The sequence below is a fragment of the Polyergus mexicanus genome, unplaced genomic scaffold (genome assembly GCF_030449975.1).
Source record: "Polyergus mexicanus isolate NDT 795.1 unplaced genomic scaffold, iyPolMexi1.0 SCAF_4, whole genome shotgun sequence".
In the NCBI taxonomy this organism is placed as follows: Eukaryota; Metazoa; Arthropoda; class Insecta; order Hymenoptera; family Formicidae; genus Polyergus; species Polyergus mexicanus.
In genome coordinates this window covers 6,746,671-6,762,986 of record NW_027223324.1, presented here as the reverse complement: position 1 = coordinate 6,762,986, position 16,316 = coordinate 6,746,671, and the positions used below count along the sequence as shown (strand labels likewise).

Sequence of the window (16,316 nt, the reverse complement as noted above, 5' to 3'; positions counted from 1 at the left end):
TTATCTAACGGATGTTTTTTATTATTTCTATTTTTATCGTTCATTTGTCCTCTAAAAAGGACACTCGATGAGCGAGTAGAGATATCTCCTTTCCGACGACGAAACGGTCGCGGAAGGAAGACGCGGCGCGATCGATAAATTGTACCGCAACATCCCGCGCGTCGATCTTTATAAAACGCGAGATCGTTTCGAGAAGCGTTAAAGTATTCTCGTTCGCGAGATAACGAAGCTCGAAACGACGGAACGCGAAGTGACGAGAATTAAAATCGGTCGTGATCTGTTCGATATGGAACGAATCGAACAGATCATTAACGCGGCTGATTATATTAACGTAAACGGGGACTTAATCGCGATAAAATCCTATGTTCTGGGAGATCTCGCTACGGATTTGCGTGTGGAAGCGCAAGGTGTTATCGATAATAGTCCGGATTCGTTTAGACTCGCTTTCCAGTTAAACGAAGACGTAGATATCGCACGTTTAATGTAAGTATCTAATTGAAATTATAATAAATTATAATAAATTATAATAAGTTATAAAAATTATAATAAATTTTATTAATTTTTACTTTTATTAATTTTTACTTTTATTAATTTTTACTTTCGTATTTTAGACAAGAAATAGAAAGCTGTGTAAAAACAGCGCGAGAATCGCTCTATGAGTTAATAAATAAAACGAGAACTATGCTCGCACAAGCGCAAAGCGTTCACAGCGCATTGCGCGACGCTCGTCGACGCGGCGAGAGCGATTTCGCCGTTCCCGAAATTAGGCGAGTCGTCGCATCACGGATCGATGAGGAGCCCGAATCGCGATCGATCGGCGAACTCGAATTACGATCAATGGAGAACGAGGCCGAACCAGCGACGGTTAACGAGAGTAAATCGCAGACTAATGTACGATGGGCGAACTATGAGCCCGAATCGCAACCGTTCGACGCGGAATAATTTTAAGCGTTAATAAAGCGCATTTGTAAGATAATTTTTATGAATAAATGTTATATATTAAGCGAAACGTTGATTTTTTACGCTTTTCTTCTTCCGTATCCTCTCGTAATCATCTGTGTCCGCATTAAGTATATTTAAATAGATTTAAAATCTCTTTACTTTAAGTTTATTATGCAACCGCGATAATCTATGGATAATTATAAATTAAGGTTTTATTAGATTTAATTTTTGAGATTTGATATATAAAAATGTAGTTTAAATATAGAATGAAATACTTAATAATTAATTCAATACATTATAATTATATATAAAATTTAAAATATTCTATAATTAAGTTTATTATGCGATCGCGATAAAATAATATCTATGGACAGTTATTATAATTAAATTTGTTACGCGACCGCGATAAAGGATGCGACCGCGATAAAGAAAAAACGCGGTTCGTTCGTATAACGTATATTTTGCAACAATATATAACATATTCGTGATTAAATTTATAGATTATAATTTAAAATATATAATTAATTTGATACATTATAACTTAAATTTATATAACTTAAATTTATATAACTTAAATTTATATAATATAATATAAAATCAATCGCTCATATTGCGCAAACGGTCGCGTCGCTCGAACCACCAATCGTGCAATTTACACGCGTTTTCTAACGCGCAATTTTTCGCGTGGTATCCGCAATGAAAGGCCCGCGAAGCGTTCAGAGTCTCCAGACGTTCGATGTCTTCGTAATCGGCGTCGATAGTCTCGACAGAAACGGCTATATCGCGATCGTCGGCGACGTTTCCTAAGATCTCGATTAACCACTTCTTCTTCTCGTGACCTTTGACATAGATCTGCACCGTCGAATCAGGGTTAGATCCTCGACATATGGCATCTCGAACGAGTTTTTTCATCGACCCATAATTTGTGTGTCCATCATTCCACTTTAGCTGATGATGATTCGATATCAACCAACACGCTCGCGATTTTTCCGCTCTCGTGAGCAAATCCCACGACATCGGCGAGCGAAAGATGTGATGCGTCAATTCTACACCATTTCTTAATACGGCTACTTCTTTCACGACGAATTTTTCGTTAACTACGAAACCTTGAAGATCGACAAAAATCGGTGTGTCCATCGTCGTTGTTAGCGATACTCGAAGTGTTTCTTTCTAGATTTTTCTAAGCGTTTTATTCTGTCTCCATATTTTTTCGAGTATCGTTGCGCTTACACGATTCTGCGCACGACATTAGTGAGCGGATTGTATTCTACCACTCGATCGTGAATAATAAGACAGTAAGCTGTGGTATTAGAGGGGATGTTTTCCTTGCAGTCGAACTCTATGCGAACGTCCACAGTGGCGCTTTTAATTGACTCATTTTGTCGAGAACAGTCGATGACTACGAGTGGGCCGTGAATTAAAAATTTATCTAAATTTAAGAGCGTTTCGTCGTTTTCGCATCCGTAGTACGTTTTTCGAAATTTCGAATACATATCGTATAATACGGCGATTTTATGTTTATCGAAATCTAAATTCATGTCATCGTAAGGATAAAAATCGGAATTAAGATACAGTTTGACATTAGTTAGTTTACAATTATCGAATAAAGAAGGCTCCTCGGACAGAACGTTCTTCTTTCCAGATTGTAGCGCGAAGATAACGTATCGCGATTTCTCGAGTTGTGTTGCCGCTTTGACGGCCCACGAGTGTTTGGTCGTGTTCTGTAGAAGCGGAAACTCGTAAAGATCCCATGAGCGAAAAGCGACGCTCAAATATCGTCCACTATCTAACGTGCGCAATAACCTTAATTTATTAACATCATTCAATACTATATGAGGCATTCGCCATTGTATTTTTAACAAAACGATTTTAGGTTCTTGCGTTTCGCGCGATATAACGCAATTGTTATCGTTGCGCGCTCGTATTAAAATAAGCTCGTGTCGCGCGTTGATCACAACGCGCTTGTAATCTTCGCAAAAACCTAATAGTACGTTAAGAGGTACGCAAAAATTAAAATCACCGATTGACGAATGAGTTGTTGCTAATAAGTCCCATCCAGCGTTTTTTAATATTTTACTTCTTTCGACTGTCAGCGACGCGTAATTTTTAATCGTACTCGTTATTCCAACGTTTCTGTTTCGATCGATCTCTACGCCATCGAGCTCGTAGCGAATTTCCTCGAACATAAACGCCGCGCAATTGTTTACTAATCTCGTTATCGATGCGATTTCCTCTTGCGCGCTCGATGTTTCCTTCGACTCGAGTCTGCCCTCAATGTAGATAAAACTGTCGCAAGGTAACGTATACAAATCTTGCTGTTGTATAGGAATTCGTATCTCATCGCTATTTCCGAACGTAGTATTGGCGTAAGGGTTGTACGTGTGAGTTTCGATCTTGACGATGCGATCGTCGAAGATTGGCTCCCCACTGATACTTAGAATGTCGCACATTCCGCTTTTTACGAAGAAGCGGTTTTCGGCACGACAAAACCCAAAGAGCGCAGAAAAGTCTCGTTGGCAGCGGTTAGTCTTCCTCCCTTTTTTCTTCTCTTTTCCGCGTTTAGAGGTGACGCGACAGCGATAATAGGTGCGTTTCTCGCATTCGATCCATTCACTACGAGCATCGCGCGCTTCTCTACCGTTTTCGTCGCACGTGTAGACGAATCGTAATTTCTTCGCCGCGAAAATCGATCAATTTTCCGTTTTGGTCCACAACACGCACGTTTATATCGGTAATGGTCCGTGCGATGATCGGAAGGTAAATGATCTGCGTTGGAATTTCCGACACTTTATATCCGGGTGGAACGTTAGGCGCGAATTCGTGTATAGTATGCGCGGATTTGTCGTTATGATACGCTCCTGTTGTAACGTTGCACTCTATTCGAATAAGGTTAATGGCCATAATATTTATTGGCTTATCGGATGCGTACCATTTATTCGGTTGTAATACACGAGACGAGAAACCCAGGAGCGAACCGATATTATCGGGTTTTGTAAAATTTACTCGATATGCGCATTTAATTTCGCTTCTCATAGTGTTATCGTTACCGCGAAGCGTTATAGAATTTTCACTTTTATCGCCATTCTCATCGTCTTCGAAATAATCGTCATCAACATCATATATGTAATCATCATCGTTCGTTTCCGGTTTTTCATTTTCGCGTTCTCGTTCCTCCTCTCTCGCTCGTCGTTTATGACGAATCGCCGCTCTTAGATACGCGTTTATAGCGCTTAATTCGTAAGATCCTATTGGAATTGCGATAATCTCGTCATTATTATCGAAGTAAAATTTATTATTCGTAGAATTTATATTCGGTATCGTATTATAAGTTTCAAAATTGGTTAAACCTAATTCGTAATCGTCGTCGTTTAAATCGAGAGGCGGAAAATACGCTACCCAATGAGTACCCGGTCCGGATGCGTCGTCTAAATTCACAATGCCGCTCTCATCGCGGCGCGCTTGCGACGGAAGCGCGTTGCGCATAAACACACCTCTAAAATGAGGTACGCGCGAGAGTATCGCCGCGCGATTTAATTGTTCGTTCGTTGTTGCTCCGACGGATGGGAGAATCTTTAGCGTCTGTTTACGCGAAGTTTTTTTTTAGCTCTTCTTCTCGTTGAGGACACGCCACTTCCACGTTTGTACGGAGCGAGATATAAACCGCGACCTTCCATCGCGCGATCATGACGCTGCAACTCTTCCAGTTGTCGTCGCGCTGCTTTGCGATCGTTCACCGCTTTCGCGATTCCCGCCGCTCCTCCGGCCAAAGAACCGAGAGCTCCTAATAACGGTAGCAGGGGTAAAAAGCCGCCGCGTTTCGCTATCGGAAGCGTTCTTTTTCTCGTAGCGATTATTCTTCTTTTGTTCTTTTTTCTCTTGATTTTCGTTGTACCCATTCCAAGTTTTGTCTTCGATTTCATAGCCATCCATACAGCCGCCGCGGCGGCTCTCTCGCCGAGAGTCGAGTCTTTAGCCGCGACACGTTCGCGCGCTTTTTTGGCAAGCGCGTGGTCAGCGACGTGTCGATCAGCGAGCTCGCCGCTCCGCGAGTACGCGATATCGTGCTCGCGGCAGGCCGCGTCCAGAGGATTGACACCTCGATCGCCTCGCGCGAGTCGTTTCGCAAGACGAGTACCCGGCCCGCAAAATTGATATCCAGGTATATGTAGTTCGAAAGGGAGTGCGTTTATCGCTCTATTCAACAAGCCAGCGCCATGACTCACACCGTACTGCTGTTTCGCGAATTGCATTCGCCGCAATCTTTAACAAGCGGCGCCGGACCGTCGATGTGTGTTCGTTGCCAAGGGCGATTATAATGCTCTAGACATCGACGGTAGCGCCGCACCTCCGGATCCACTTTTATATATTCAGGCAGTTTCTCCCACAATCGTTCTACGTAGCGACCGAAATGCTTTAGTAAAATTATTTTCGGAATATACCGCAATTGATCGGTGGTGAAATCGAGAATATCGTCGCCATCTATTAGTAAGATAAACATTTCGATTCACCGCGCGCAATTCGCTACTGCGCGATTGATGGCAATCTATTCGTATATAAATTAAAAAGTCTCGCCCTGCCTTACGCGAGTGTATCGCGCACGCGCGCAGCAAGAGGAATGCGTTTCGTGCGGCAACCGATCGCGATAAAGGTGACGAACCTCGATAATAAAACGCGACCGTCGAAAGAAACGCGTAGACACGGTCGTCTATTACCGAGCGCTATTCGTTGCGTTATTTGCGGGCCTTCTAGTTGCGGCAAAACAAACGCATTAATAAGTTTGTTGGAGAGTCCGCATGGTGTACGCTTCGAGAACGTTTATGTTTACTCAAAGTCATTGCAGCAGCCTAAATATCAATATTTAGAAAATTTATTAACACCGATGGAAGATATAGGTTATTTCACATTTTCTAATAACTTTGACGTTATTTCACCCAGCGAAGCTCTCCCGAATTCGATATTCGTATTCGACGATGTAGCGTGCGACAAACAAAATACTATCAGAGAATATTTCGCTATGGGTCGACACTCGAACGTCGATTGCTTCTATCTGTGCCAGACGTATGCTAAAATACCGAAGCATTTGATTCGAGATAACGCTAATCTGTTAATTCTTTTTAAACAAGATGGTACTAATTTACGTCACGCATACAACGATCACGTGAACACGGATATGTCGTACGAGAATTTTCACGCGCTATGTCGCGCGTGTTGGCGATATAAATATGGTTTCTTAGTAATCGACAAAGATAGCGCGCTCCGCGCTGGTAGATACAGACGAGGATTTAATGATTTCATTGTACCGTAGAACGATCAGTTGTCGCGAATACGTCGAACGCGTCAATCGCTCTCTCGCGAGTTAGAAGAAGTTGCAATGGCCTCGACGGATATCGGCGAACGCGAAAAAACAGCAAAAGAGATAGCTAAAACGCGCGCATCGATTCGTAAAAAACACAGAGCATTAAAAACTGGAAAAATGGAAAGCGAGATCGCGATAGAGAGTCGTTTCAAACCGATTGTCGAACCGCTGCGACGCATCGCTGATCGCGCTGAGCGAGACGAGATAGAGCGAAATGAAATTAAGCGCGAAATGATAAAACAAGACGCAACCGACATTTCACCCTCAACGAGCGTCGAGGAAAAATGGAAAGATGAAGCACTAACTCCCGTTTGGAAAAAACCTAAAGCGAAACGAATACGCGCTCGACGACGATTGAACGCCGTTTCTACTCCATTAAACGAATCTTTCGTCGAAAGAGACCCATTCGCGCGAAACGAAACCGAAGAATATGAAACGTTCGAATCCGAGAGTCTCGAATCGCCCTCGATATCCGAAATACCCGTTAAACAAATTTCGCGAATTGCTCAAGATCGCGAAATATCGCACGGTCGACTAGGACCGTTAGGGCGAAAATATATGGGGACTCTTCTCGGCGGAGAAGCGCCGAACGAGATTGATCACGTTTACGGAGTTTACATCGGCGAGAAAGGTGCGATGCTCGGCGATAAGCGATTTGACGTAGACGCGAATGATTCCATATTTATAGATGAGATTAAATATGTCGGTACTCCCGGTTTGTATGAATTAATTTTTATGAAAATTCCTAATAGTCTCATATATACAGAAAAAGATAAATTAACATACAGAAGTATATTGTTAACAACGAACGCTCATAGACGTGATCATGACGCTAAAAAATCTGTCTTAGGAAATAAAGGATATAAATACAAATTTATTATCGCTCCGCTTATTCACAACAGCGGCGCGAAAAAAACAGGCGCGGGTCGCGTATCGTCGACTATGCGTGTCATGGACAATAAAATCGATTACGTCCATTGGGACGATCCAAACGAATTAGTGGATCGTCTGCGATTATTAGACGCTTCGCGTCGAGCCGGCAACAACGCTCACGAAAACGAGATTCTATCGATAATCGAGGAGCTTCGCGAAACAGGAGCGATCGTATAAATCGAACTGTCGCGTGGATGACTGTCGCAGTCGTACGCGGAATTCGCGATGTCCGTGAGCAAATTTGGCTCGCCTTTAAAAAATCGAGGCTACGACGCGAGAACCGGAAGATTACGTCCGGCTATCGAGTCTCTGCGAAGTTACGTGCGCGATAACGCGCTGTGTCTAAGCTCTTCCATTGAATACGACGCGAGAGAGCGTAAAATAAAACGCTTGGCTCAACCTGAGGAGGACGCCGATGCGACAAGCAAAAGCTACGTCGAGGGAATCACATCGCAATTAAGAAAAGACGCGAACGAAGCGGGGCAGGGCGTCATTCTACTATTCACGAGACTCGCTCAGCTCGATAGCGCTTTAGGTAAACGAATAGACGTCGCGGAGAGTTTCGTTTCCGAGATAAAAACACGCGATGACGTTCTGAGTAAACGAATAGACGCTGTGGAAAATTCCATTTCGAGAATAGAAACGAGCGCTAACGCTCTAGATAAACGAATCGATGTTTTAGATAAACGAATCAAAGGTTTAAGCGATCAAATCGAAGTCGCGAAAAAAACTATATCACTCAACGCGGCGGAGTCCTCGACGAGAAACGCGAGTGATTATAAAGTAATGTTAAATCAAGGTAAAGCAATACGGGAACTAAGTCAAAAATCGCGTATCGCGGCGAATTCCGCGGTGAAATCCGAGACGAAGATACGAGAATTGGAAAATTCAACGTCACGATTGAAGAGAGACGCGGACGAGCTATCAAGAAAAGTAAGAGAACTAGCAAGAATTAGCGGGAGCGGCGAACCGCTCGAAAGAAAGATTAGCGGGAGCGGCGAACCGCTCGAAAGAGAGATTAGCGGGAACGACGATCCGCTCGAAAGAAAGATTAGCGGGAGCGGCGAACCGCTCGAAAGAGAGATTAGCGGGAGCGGCGAACCGCTCGAAAAAGAGATTCAATTCAACGTTATTCTCGAGAGAAAGAAAAAAGAACTATGAGCGTTAAAAAACGAAGACTAGTCGAGGAATTGCACGCTCCCGCGAGAAGAAACTTCTCGCGTCGTCGCGTTGCGGTGCGCGGGTACGACGACCTATGGCAAGCGGATGTGGTCGAGATGCGTCCTTACGCGAGACTCAACAAAGGCCACAACTACATACTCACCGTTATCGACGTATTAAGCAAATACGCATGGGCTGTACCGCTTAAGAGCAAAAGCGCAAACGAGGTTACTCGAGCGTTATCTAAAATAATACGAGACTCTAAGAGGTGTCCAAAAAATCTACAGACCGATAAAGGAAAAGAATTTTACAATGCCGATATGCGAAATTTTACGAAGAAGCACGAAGTAAATCATTATTCGACATATTCGGTGATGAAAGCGTCGATAGTCGAACGATTCAATCGTACGCTCAAAAATTTTATGTGGAAGTATTTCACGCTAAACGGAACGTACAAGTGGATCGACGAGTTACCACGACTCGTCGAGGAATATAACACGCGAAAACATCGCACTATAAATATGAGACCTGTCGACGTAACTCCAAAAATTGCCGATAAACTTTTAAATACTGTATACAGCAATATAAAAATCGCGGCTCCGGCGAAATTTAAAGTAGCCGATCCGGTACGCATCAGTAAAACGATTTTCGAGAAAGGCTTCACACCCAACTGGACTACAGAGATTTTTCGAATAACTAAGATACAACGGACTAATCCCGTAACGTATCTATTAAAGGATTCGCGCGGCGAGCTGATCGCGGGAGGATTCTACGAGCACGAATTGTCGCGCGTTGGCGATCCCGACGTGTATCTCGTAGAAAAGGTGCTGCGTCGAAAGGGTGACAAGATTTACGTGAAATGGTTAGGAATGGACGAATCGCACAATTCTTGGATAAATAAAACAGCTGTATTATGATAAAAATGTATTTTTATTAAATAAAACTACATATTATACATATTATACATATTATATATTATACGAAATTGTAGACATGTTAAAACTAAAATAATCGTATAATTATAAAACAAGGAAAATCTTAGAAAAAATTGTAGACATGTTAAAACTAAAATAATCGTATAATTATAAAACAAAGAAAAAAATAATAACACAATACAATTAAAATTAAAACTTGTGAAAATCGATTAACCGTTTAAATAATCGATTATAGAGTAATTATCATTATTAATCTTTAAATCGTATGATTATAAAACAATCGTAATTTTGTACGAGTTCTCTCTTGCGCTCCATATAAACTCTTTCTCGCGCCGCTACGCGGCCGCCATATCCTGCGTTCTCTCTTTTGCGCTTTATGCGGACTCTTTTTTATATTTTATATATATTCTTCATCGCATTGTTAAGCGAACATCGTATCTCGCGGTAACTTTATTCTCGCGGTAGCTTTATTCTCGCGTTACTCTATATATAACACTTTCAAGAATATAATAAAGAGTCATGGAAATCATCGATCTGTCCAATTCGCGGCTAATCTCGACTCGATTTATGACAAATTCTCGCATTCTATCTCGTTTGCATGTAGCATGTAGCATAATATATGTTCGATGCTAATGAAGTAGAATGCGAATTTGTCAAATCGAGTCGAGATTTGCCAAGACTTGGACAGAATGGTGGTTTCCACGACTTTTATATCGCAAAAATACAAAAAGTTCATTTTTTCGCGTTCTATACGAGTTCTCTCTCGCACCGCTACGCGGCCGCCGTATCCTGCGTTCTCTCTTTCAAACTTTATACGTACTCTTTCTCGCGCTTTGTATACATTCTTTATTACGTCACTATGATAACGCTAAAACTCGCATTAACATCTTTTTCACATTATTCTATATAAAACACTTCCGAGAGCATAATAGAAAGATCGTGAAAATGTACGATCAGTCTTATTTATAATAGATTTTATATCTAATACCTATTATATATAAGACCGATCGAACATTTTCACGATTTTTTATTAAAATCTAATAAATAAAACCGATTAATTTTTATTATTTTATTAAAATCTATTATAATAATTATATTCAAATTATATTCAAATTATATTATTCGCGCAAATTTGTTCTTCGAAACGATTCGTAGAACGTTCATCGATGTTTTTTCGACGCAATCGTGAATTATATCGAAAATACAATGATAATATATTATTTATAAAATATGTTTATACTAAATAAACTACTAACTAAAGTTTAAATGTTTTAAGAAACGTATAGTATTTTTTCGCTCCCTACAACGGTATTTTATAATGTCCCCACGGTAACGTATCCGTAGTTCCCGATATCGTGTATCGTTTGTCATCGTGCGGACTGAGCGCGATTTTCAATTCCGATACTGTATACATCTTGTGTAACTCGGATCTTATACAAAACTGCTCGCGCTTCATCTCGATCCCCTGTCGAAGACAGCGCGCGTAATCGTCAAACGTTATCGTTCTCGCGACAACGCCGCTCTTAACACCCTTGATTCTTTTTGTATCGCTTTTACCGGCGACTCGCAGCGCGTACATTTTCGCTCTAAGTCCAATAAATTCGGTCATAATCGCGCCAGCGTTCTCATCCTTCATCGCACCAGGTATTTTTTTATTAGCGAGAGGCATTCCATACGCATTGTCCATTGCGTAATCGCTCGTATCGAACTTGTCGATATCGCGCTTCATATTCTCGTATATGTCCTCGCACTCGACGCGATAAATGAGACTATCCGTATCGGTGTACATTATTTTACACTTATCTCGATACAATGGTAGCATGTACTCGTAGTGAAATTCGTATAAACGAATTTTAGATATATCGAGAATACACATACCTACATAAATTGGTTTATTGAACTTAATCTCGAGTTTACGCAATTCTACAGCTACGAGATCCTCCGCGAAAACGCTTCTACTGTGAAAATTCGGCTTTGCGATCATCGCCTCCGCGCCGTATCGCCCGTCCCATCGAGTCACGAGTCGAACATTCGAATGATTGCGCACGTTTTCCATAGTTTTGCCAAACACGGCATTATTCATTAATTTGTATAGATTTTTCTCAAACTCGTTTTTCGCGTTAATTCGTAATCGTGTATTCAGTTCGATGTATTCGCGCAACCATGAAGATTGCGCGAATCGCAATATTCTGTGTATTTTCGTAATGCGTAATCCGTGTCGAACGCATTGCTGCAAATTGCGATAATATATCACGTAACGGTTCTTATCGTACAGTGTGGCGAGAAGCTTCTCGTCTCGTTTTCCGGGCGGCTTATCGCGCGTCGGGCAGAATGGCAAGTCAGCGTGAGAATCGTGAAGGTCGGACGGATATGCAAGGTCGACCTCTAGAATATAACCGATAGGCGAGTCCGATGTCACGGACATTAAGTCAACGCTCGTAACGTTATCGACCCATCGAAAATTTTCGTAAGGCAACGATTGACACATCGCCCATCCGTACAAATTATTTATATCGAAGTACATGAGATACGACGATGGTTCCGAAGAATCGTATGATTGTAAATATTTGTTATTAGCGCGCGCGTATCTGTTGGAACATTGACTTAGTCCGCCGCGTATTCCACGCTCCACGAACATTACCATATCAATGTCGGTTAATAATTCGAATCGCACACTCGTATACTTCAACATAGCGTCCCATGTGTATCCCGGTAACGTGTAATAATACGCGGGATCTAAATTATAACTTCTCATACACGCGTCACGAAAATTTTCGAAAACATCGGCCAATAGAAGAACGTCGGTCTTTAAATATAAATCGCTATAATCGCCTAACGTTTCGACGCGAAATCGCTCCCAGACTCTTATCGCGCGCGCGTAATCGTTCTCAGATATCGCGTCACCGGTTAGCGAACTGTGAAAAGCCTCGCGCGGCGGTAGACGAGTCTCTAACAATTTATCTACGTCGTCGACATACTCGTACGGAAATACACCCTTTCGCGCGAGAAGCTCGAAATCGGCGTCGCTAAGATCGGAAAATTCCGAACGCGCGATCCTCAACTCGCTTTTGTCTAGATACGACGCCAATTTCTCGAGACTCGCGCTTAAAAATTTGAAAGAATCCACGAAACGCAACTTCAAGCGTTTTCCGAACCATCCCTCGTCCCACGCATCTTCGACGTTCTTCGTGAAAGAGATATACGTTTCTTTCGTTATCGGCAATATTTCCACGCTACCGGGAAAAGCGTTAGCTACATCTTTAATGATAAAATGCGCGTCGTAACCCGATAAATTGTGAAAGAATACGGGAATTACGTAAGTATCCTTATAATTTAAATTACAATTCGAATGAGCCGGACCTCTGTACCGTCCAGTCAAATGACAGTGATCGCGCACGCGAGCGTCTCCCAATTCGAACGGTTTCTCGCATATGCTGCAGCGCGTCGCGTTTACGAATCTCTCCCATTCATCCGATGTAAGATTCGTCATAGGAGCATCGATATCGAGAACAGTTTTCGCGCGAAGCGCTAGATCGTGCAGTTCTCTAACGAACCACAATACGCAATTTTCACCGCGATAAGCTCTGTAAGTAGAGCTAACGCCATCGAGCGCGCATCGCGCGTAATATCCGGCGCTATAAACTTCGTGATGCTGAACGATAGATGTATTCGACGTTCTCCTCTCCTCTTTCTTCTTCAGCACGCATTCGAGATCAGCGTACACCACGAATGGAAGTCGCTCCTTTCTACTATAGTTACGAAACTCTAACCATTTGTCGTCTTTGGTAGGAAGGACTATAGCGCACTCGTTCATCCTTCCGCAGTCCACGCTGTGAGCCGATAACTTATCGCTCGTTCGAAAATAGTGCATGCACCTGCGACATAACGCACATTTTAAATCTCGCGCATTATCAACATCGCGCGACGATTTTTTTAATTAGTACTCACCGATCGCATATATGCGATTTATGTCGTCTACCGCTGAGTTGCGAGCCGACGAGTCGCGACAAATTCTTAATCCACGCGAAATGCGTCGCGTCATCTCGTCGCGTCATATCGTCAAAATACAACAGATTAACGTGTCTGTTCTTTTTACCGTCAGTGAGACGCAAAGGAACAACGCGACAACCGTCTTTTCCCTCCTTTTTATCTCGAACGGTATACACATTAATAGATATGTCGTTAATACGCTCGAATCTAGTAATTTTGTTCAAACTCATAGGAAATTTAACGCCCTTCAGATTCAGCACCGTCGTGTAATGCGGGTACGAAGATTCCCGACCCACGTTTTTTTCAGCTGGATACAGAGCGGCGACCACCGCCCATGCGAAACACGCATTGTCATTAGATTGCACGTTTATCACCGCTTTCTTCAACGCGATCTCTCGCGGCAATTTAACGCGACATCCCGCGTGCATAGGATTGTATCTGTTCACGTTCACGGTTAAATTGAATATTCGCGATAACGCCCATCCGCTATCGCGCTCCTGAAATTCTTCCAACGAGGTTAGAGTAGCGTCGACCACTCGCTTCTCGTACCACTCTCGCGAGTCGGAAAGAGGTAGAAGCGGATAATTCTTCGTGACAATAGTCTTAACATCGATCTTGTCGCCCGAAACGAACTCGCCAACAAATACGGTATTGACCTTAACACCGTTATATTCATTCATAACATCGCGTATTCGATCGAGCACGGTATCTCTAGCGTCCTCGAGAAATCGTCGAGGTTCGATATAATCGAAATTAATAACCGCGCCGGTTAAAACGCGTCTAGAGAAAGCCGTCTCGATCTCGGACCACGAGAATCCCTCGCGTTCCTCTACGCCGCCTCCCACGCGTTCGAAACGTCGACGCAGATCGTCTCTCACGCCCGTTAATCGAACGATCCGAGCGATAAGAGAATTGATCGCTCCGGTCGATCTCCCTCGGCGCTCTCCTCGACATCTCTCCCGCAGAGACTCGAGACACTCGTCGCACCGTCGCGCCCACGCGCGATACGCGTTCCCCGTCGCGACGTCCCGCGCGCTATCGAGAAGATCGCGCGCCTCCATCTCGTCACTCGTCGTCTAACGAACGCCAAGATTTTTTACAAATAAACCACGTCTCCTCCTCGTCGTAATTCTCGATGTAGAACAAAGCTTTCGTCTCGCAGCCGGCGCACCAATTATTCGACACGTCGAAAACCTCGTCGACGAGATCGCAAGCGGGCACCATCTCGCTATACACCGTTTTCGTCACGTGCGTCGATACGCTCTTCGCGAAACTCGAGCTACGCGCGCAATACGCGCAATATCTCTCGTTCTCCTCGAAATACTTTCCGTTCTCGAATCGGCAACCGAACTTAAAGAAACAATGCACGACGTGATTCACCTCCCACGAAAATTTCGGAATTCCGTATCGCTGTCTCCAATTGCGATAGAGCAAATAGCCATCGGCTCCGACATTCGCGAAAGGTTCGTCGAATCGCGTCTCGCTCGCCTCTCGCACGAACTCTTCCGTGAAATCGATCTCTTCTATACAGTACAAACGATCCTCTATATAACGTTCGCGTAGTTCTTTCTTCAAACAATTCGGTATCTCCAAATTCCGTATATCCTCGACATTTCCGATTCGAACGTTCACCGCTCTTCCGGCTAATCTCGTTAAAGCGCTCGGCGCGCGCTTCATCGCGCCGCGAAATATCCTCGAACGTACTAACACCTGGAGATCATCGCGGCGTCCTTTTATAACGAGGAAAATAGCGAGGACGCGCCCCCGATTAACCGAACCGGATACTCGCTCTCGGACGCGCGACGTCGTCGGAAAACGAAAAAAACTCGCCCCGAAACGCGACGAGCGCGCTCGCGCTAACGCGCGCCTCGAGAGGAGGAGAGCGACGAGGGACGCCCCTCCGTCCGCTCGACCGCCCACCGACGATCCCCCGCCCCCTCGACGCCGGGCGCCCGCCGCCCGCTCGCGGATCGCGCGCTAGAAGCGCCCCCCTAAAGAATCGCGACGGCGGATCGCGCGCTAGAAGCGGCGGATCGCGCGCTAGAAGCGCCCCCTAAAGAATCGCGACGGCGGATCGCGCGCTAGAAGCGGCGGATCGCGCGCTAGAAGCGCCCCCCTAAAGAATCGCGACGGCGGATCGCGCGCTAGAAGCGGCGGATCGCGCGCTAGAAGCGCCCCCCTAAAGAATCGCGACGGCGGATCGCGCGCTAGAAGCGCCCCCCTAAAGAATCGCGACGGCGGATCGCGCGCTAGGGGCGCGAGTCGCGTCGAGGTCGCGAGTCGGGCGCGCCACCCCCCGAGCGCCATCTCTCGAGCGCTCTCGGCGACTCGTACCCACCGCTTCCCCCCGACCGCGCTTCCCCTCTCACCCTACTTACCCCCCCACGCACCCGCCCAGCCCGCTCTCCATCCCTCGGGCGCCCACAAGCTGCTCCGAAACTATCTCTCTCTCTTACTCCCCAACGATACCCTCTCTCTCACACTCACACAAAACTGATCCAAAACCGGCCTATCTATCCTACTCTTATGTTTCTCAAATGGTATGTCAAAAAGAATCAGTATTTAAGAAAAATTGCAATAATGTTTTGTGATATTTTTACTTATAAATTAGATAATGATTTACTGTAATTTTAATAGGATTAAAATAATCGTTATATTTATTTATTTTAGGTGCGAAGTAATCTCAGCACTTTTTGTTGGGTGCAAAACAGGATATCTATGATCAACAATGACGAAGAAAATTTGATAAGAATAGTCTATGCGTCTATCAATTTTAGAGATATCAAGATAGCTAGTGATAGACTCATTTCAACTTCTATTGCATCTTTCAAACGAAATAATAGCTTTTTAATCGGAATGGAATTTGTTGGTTTTAATAAAAATGAACAACGAATAATGAGATTGTGTTCAAATGGGTAAGATAGTAAGATAGGTCACGCACAGATGTTAATTAATATATTTTTAGTAAATAAACTGTTTAACATTTTTTTTAAATTTAA

At 43.8% G+C, this 16,316-nt stretch overlaps 2 protein-coding genes across 2 annotated transcripts; one reads left to right on the top strand and one right to left on the bottom strand.

Annotated features, from left to right (window-relative positions):
* The first annotated feature begins 7,456 nt into the window (after positions 1-7,456).
* On the top strand, positions 7,457-8,392 carry LOC138932758 (tropomyosin-like). The gene has a single exon (XM_070294893.1). It carries the CDS (start codon positions 7,457-7,459, stop codon positions 8,390-8,392), a length of 936 nt encoding a protein of 311 aa, XP_070150994.1.
* Positions 8,393-10,627: 2,235 nt separating this feature from the next.
* Positions 10,628-13,997, bottom strand: LOC138932757 (uncharacterized). Its single transcript, XM_070294891.1, has 4 exons — positions 13,492-13,997; positions 12,282-12,872; positions 11,601-12,074; positions 10,628-11,285 (listed from the first exon to the last, which is right to left on the bottom strand). The coding sequence occupies exons 1-4, from the start codon at positions 13,995-13,997 to the stop codon at positions 10,628-10,630; spliced, it is 2,229 nt and encodes a 742-aa protein (XP_070150992.1).
* Between the last annotated feature and the right edge of the window lie 2,319 nt (positions 13,998-16,316).

Excerpts from the sequence above, each read along its gene's own strand:
- LOC138932758 (XM_070294893.1), top strand. The coding sequence starts at position 7,457 with ATGTCCGTGAGCAAATTTGGCTCGCCTTTAAAAAATCGAGGCTACGAC.
- LOC138932757 (XM_070294891.1), bottom strand. The coding sequence starts at position 13,997 with ATGAATGAATATAACGGTGTTAAGGTCAATACCGTATTTGTTGGCGAG. Across the intron at positions 12,873-13,491 it reads AACGACATATCTATTAATGT|AGAACTGCACGATCTAGCGC; the intron begins GTATACCGTTCG and ends GTGGTTCGTTAG. Across the intron at positions 12,075-12,281 it reads GTCGACGACGTAGATAAATT|TTATAATTTAGATCCCGCGT; the intron begins GTTAGAGACTCG and ends GTGTATGAGAAG.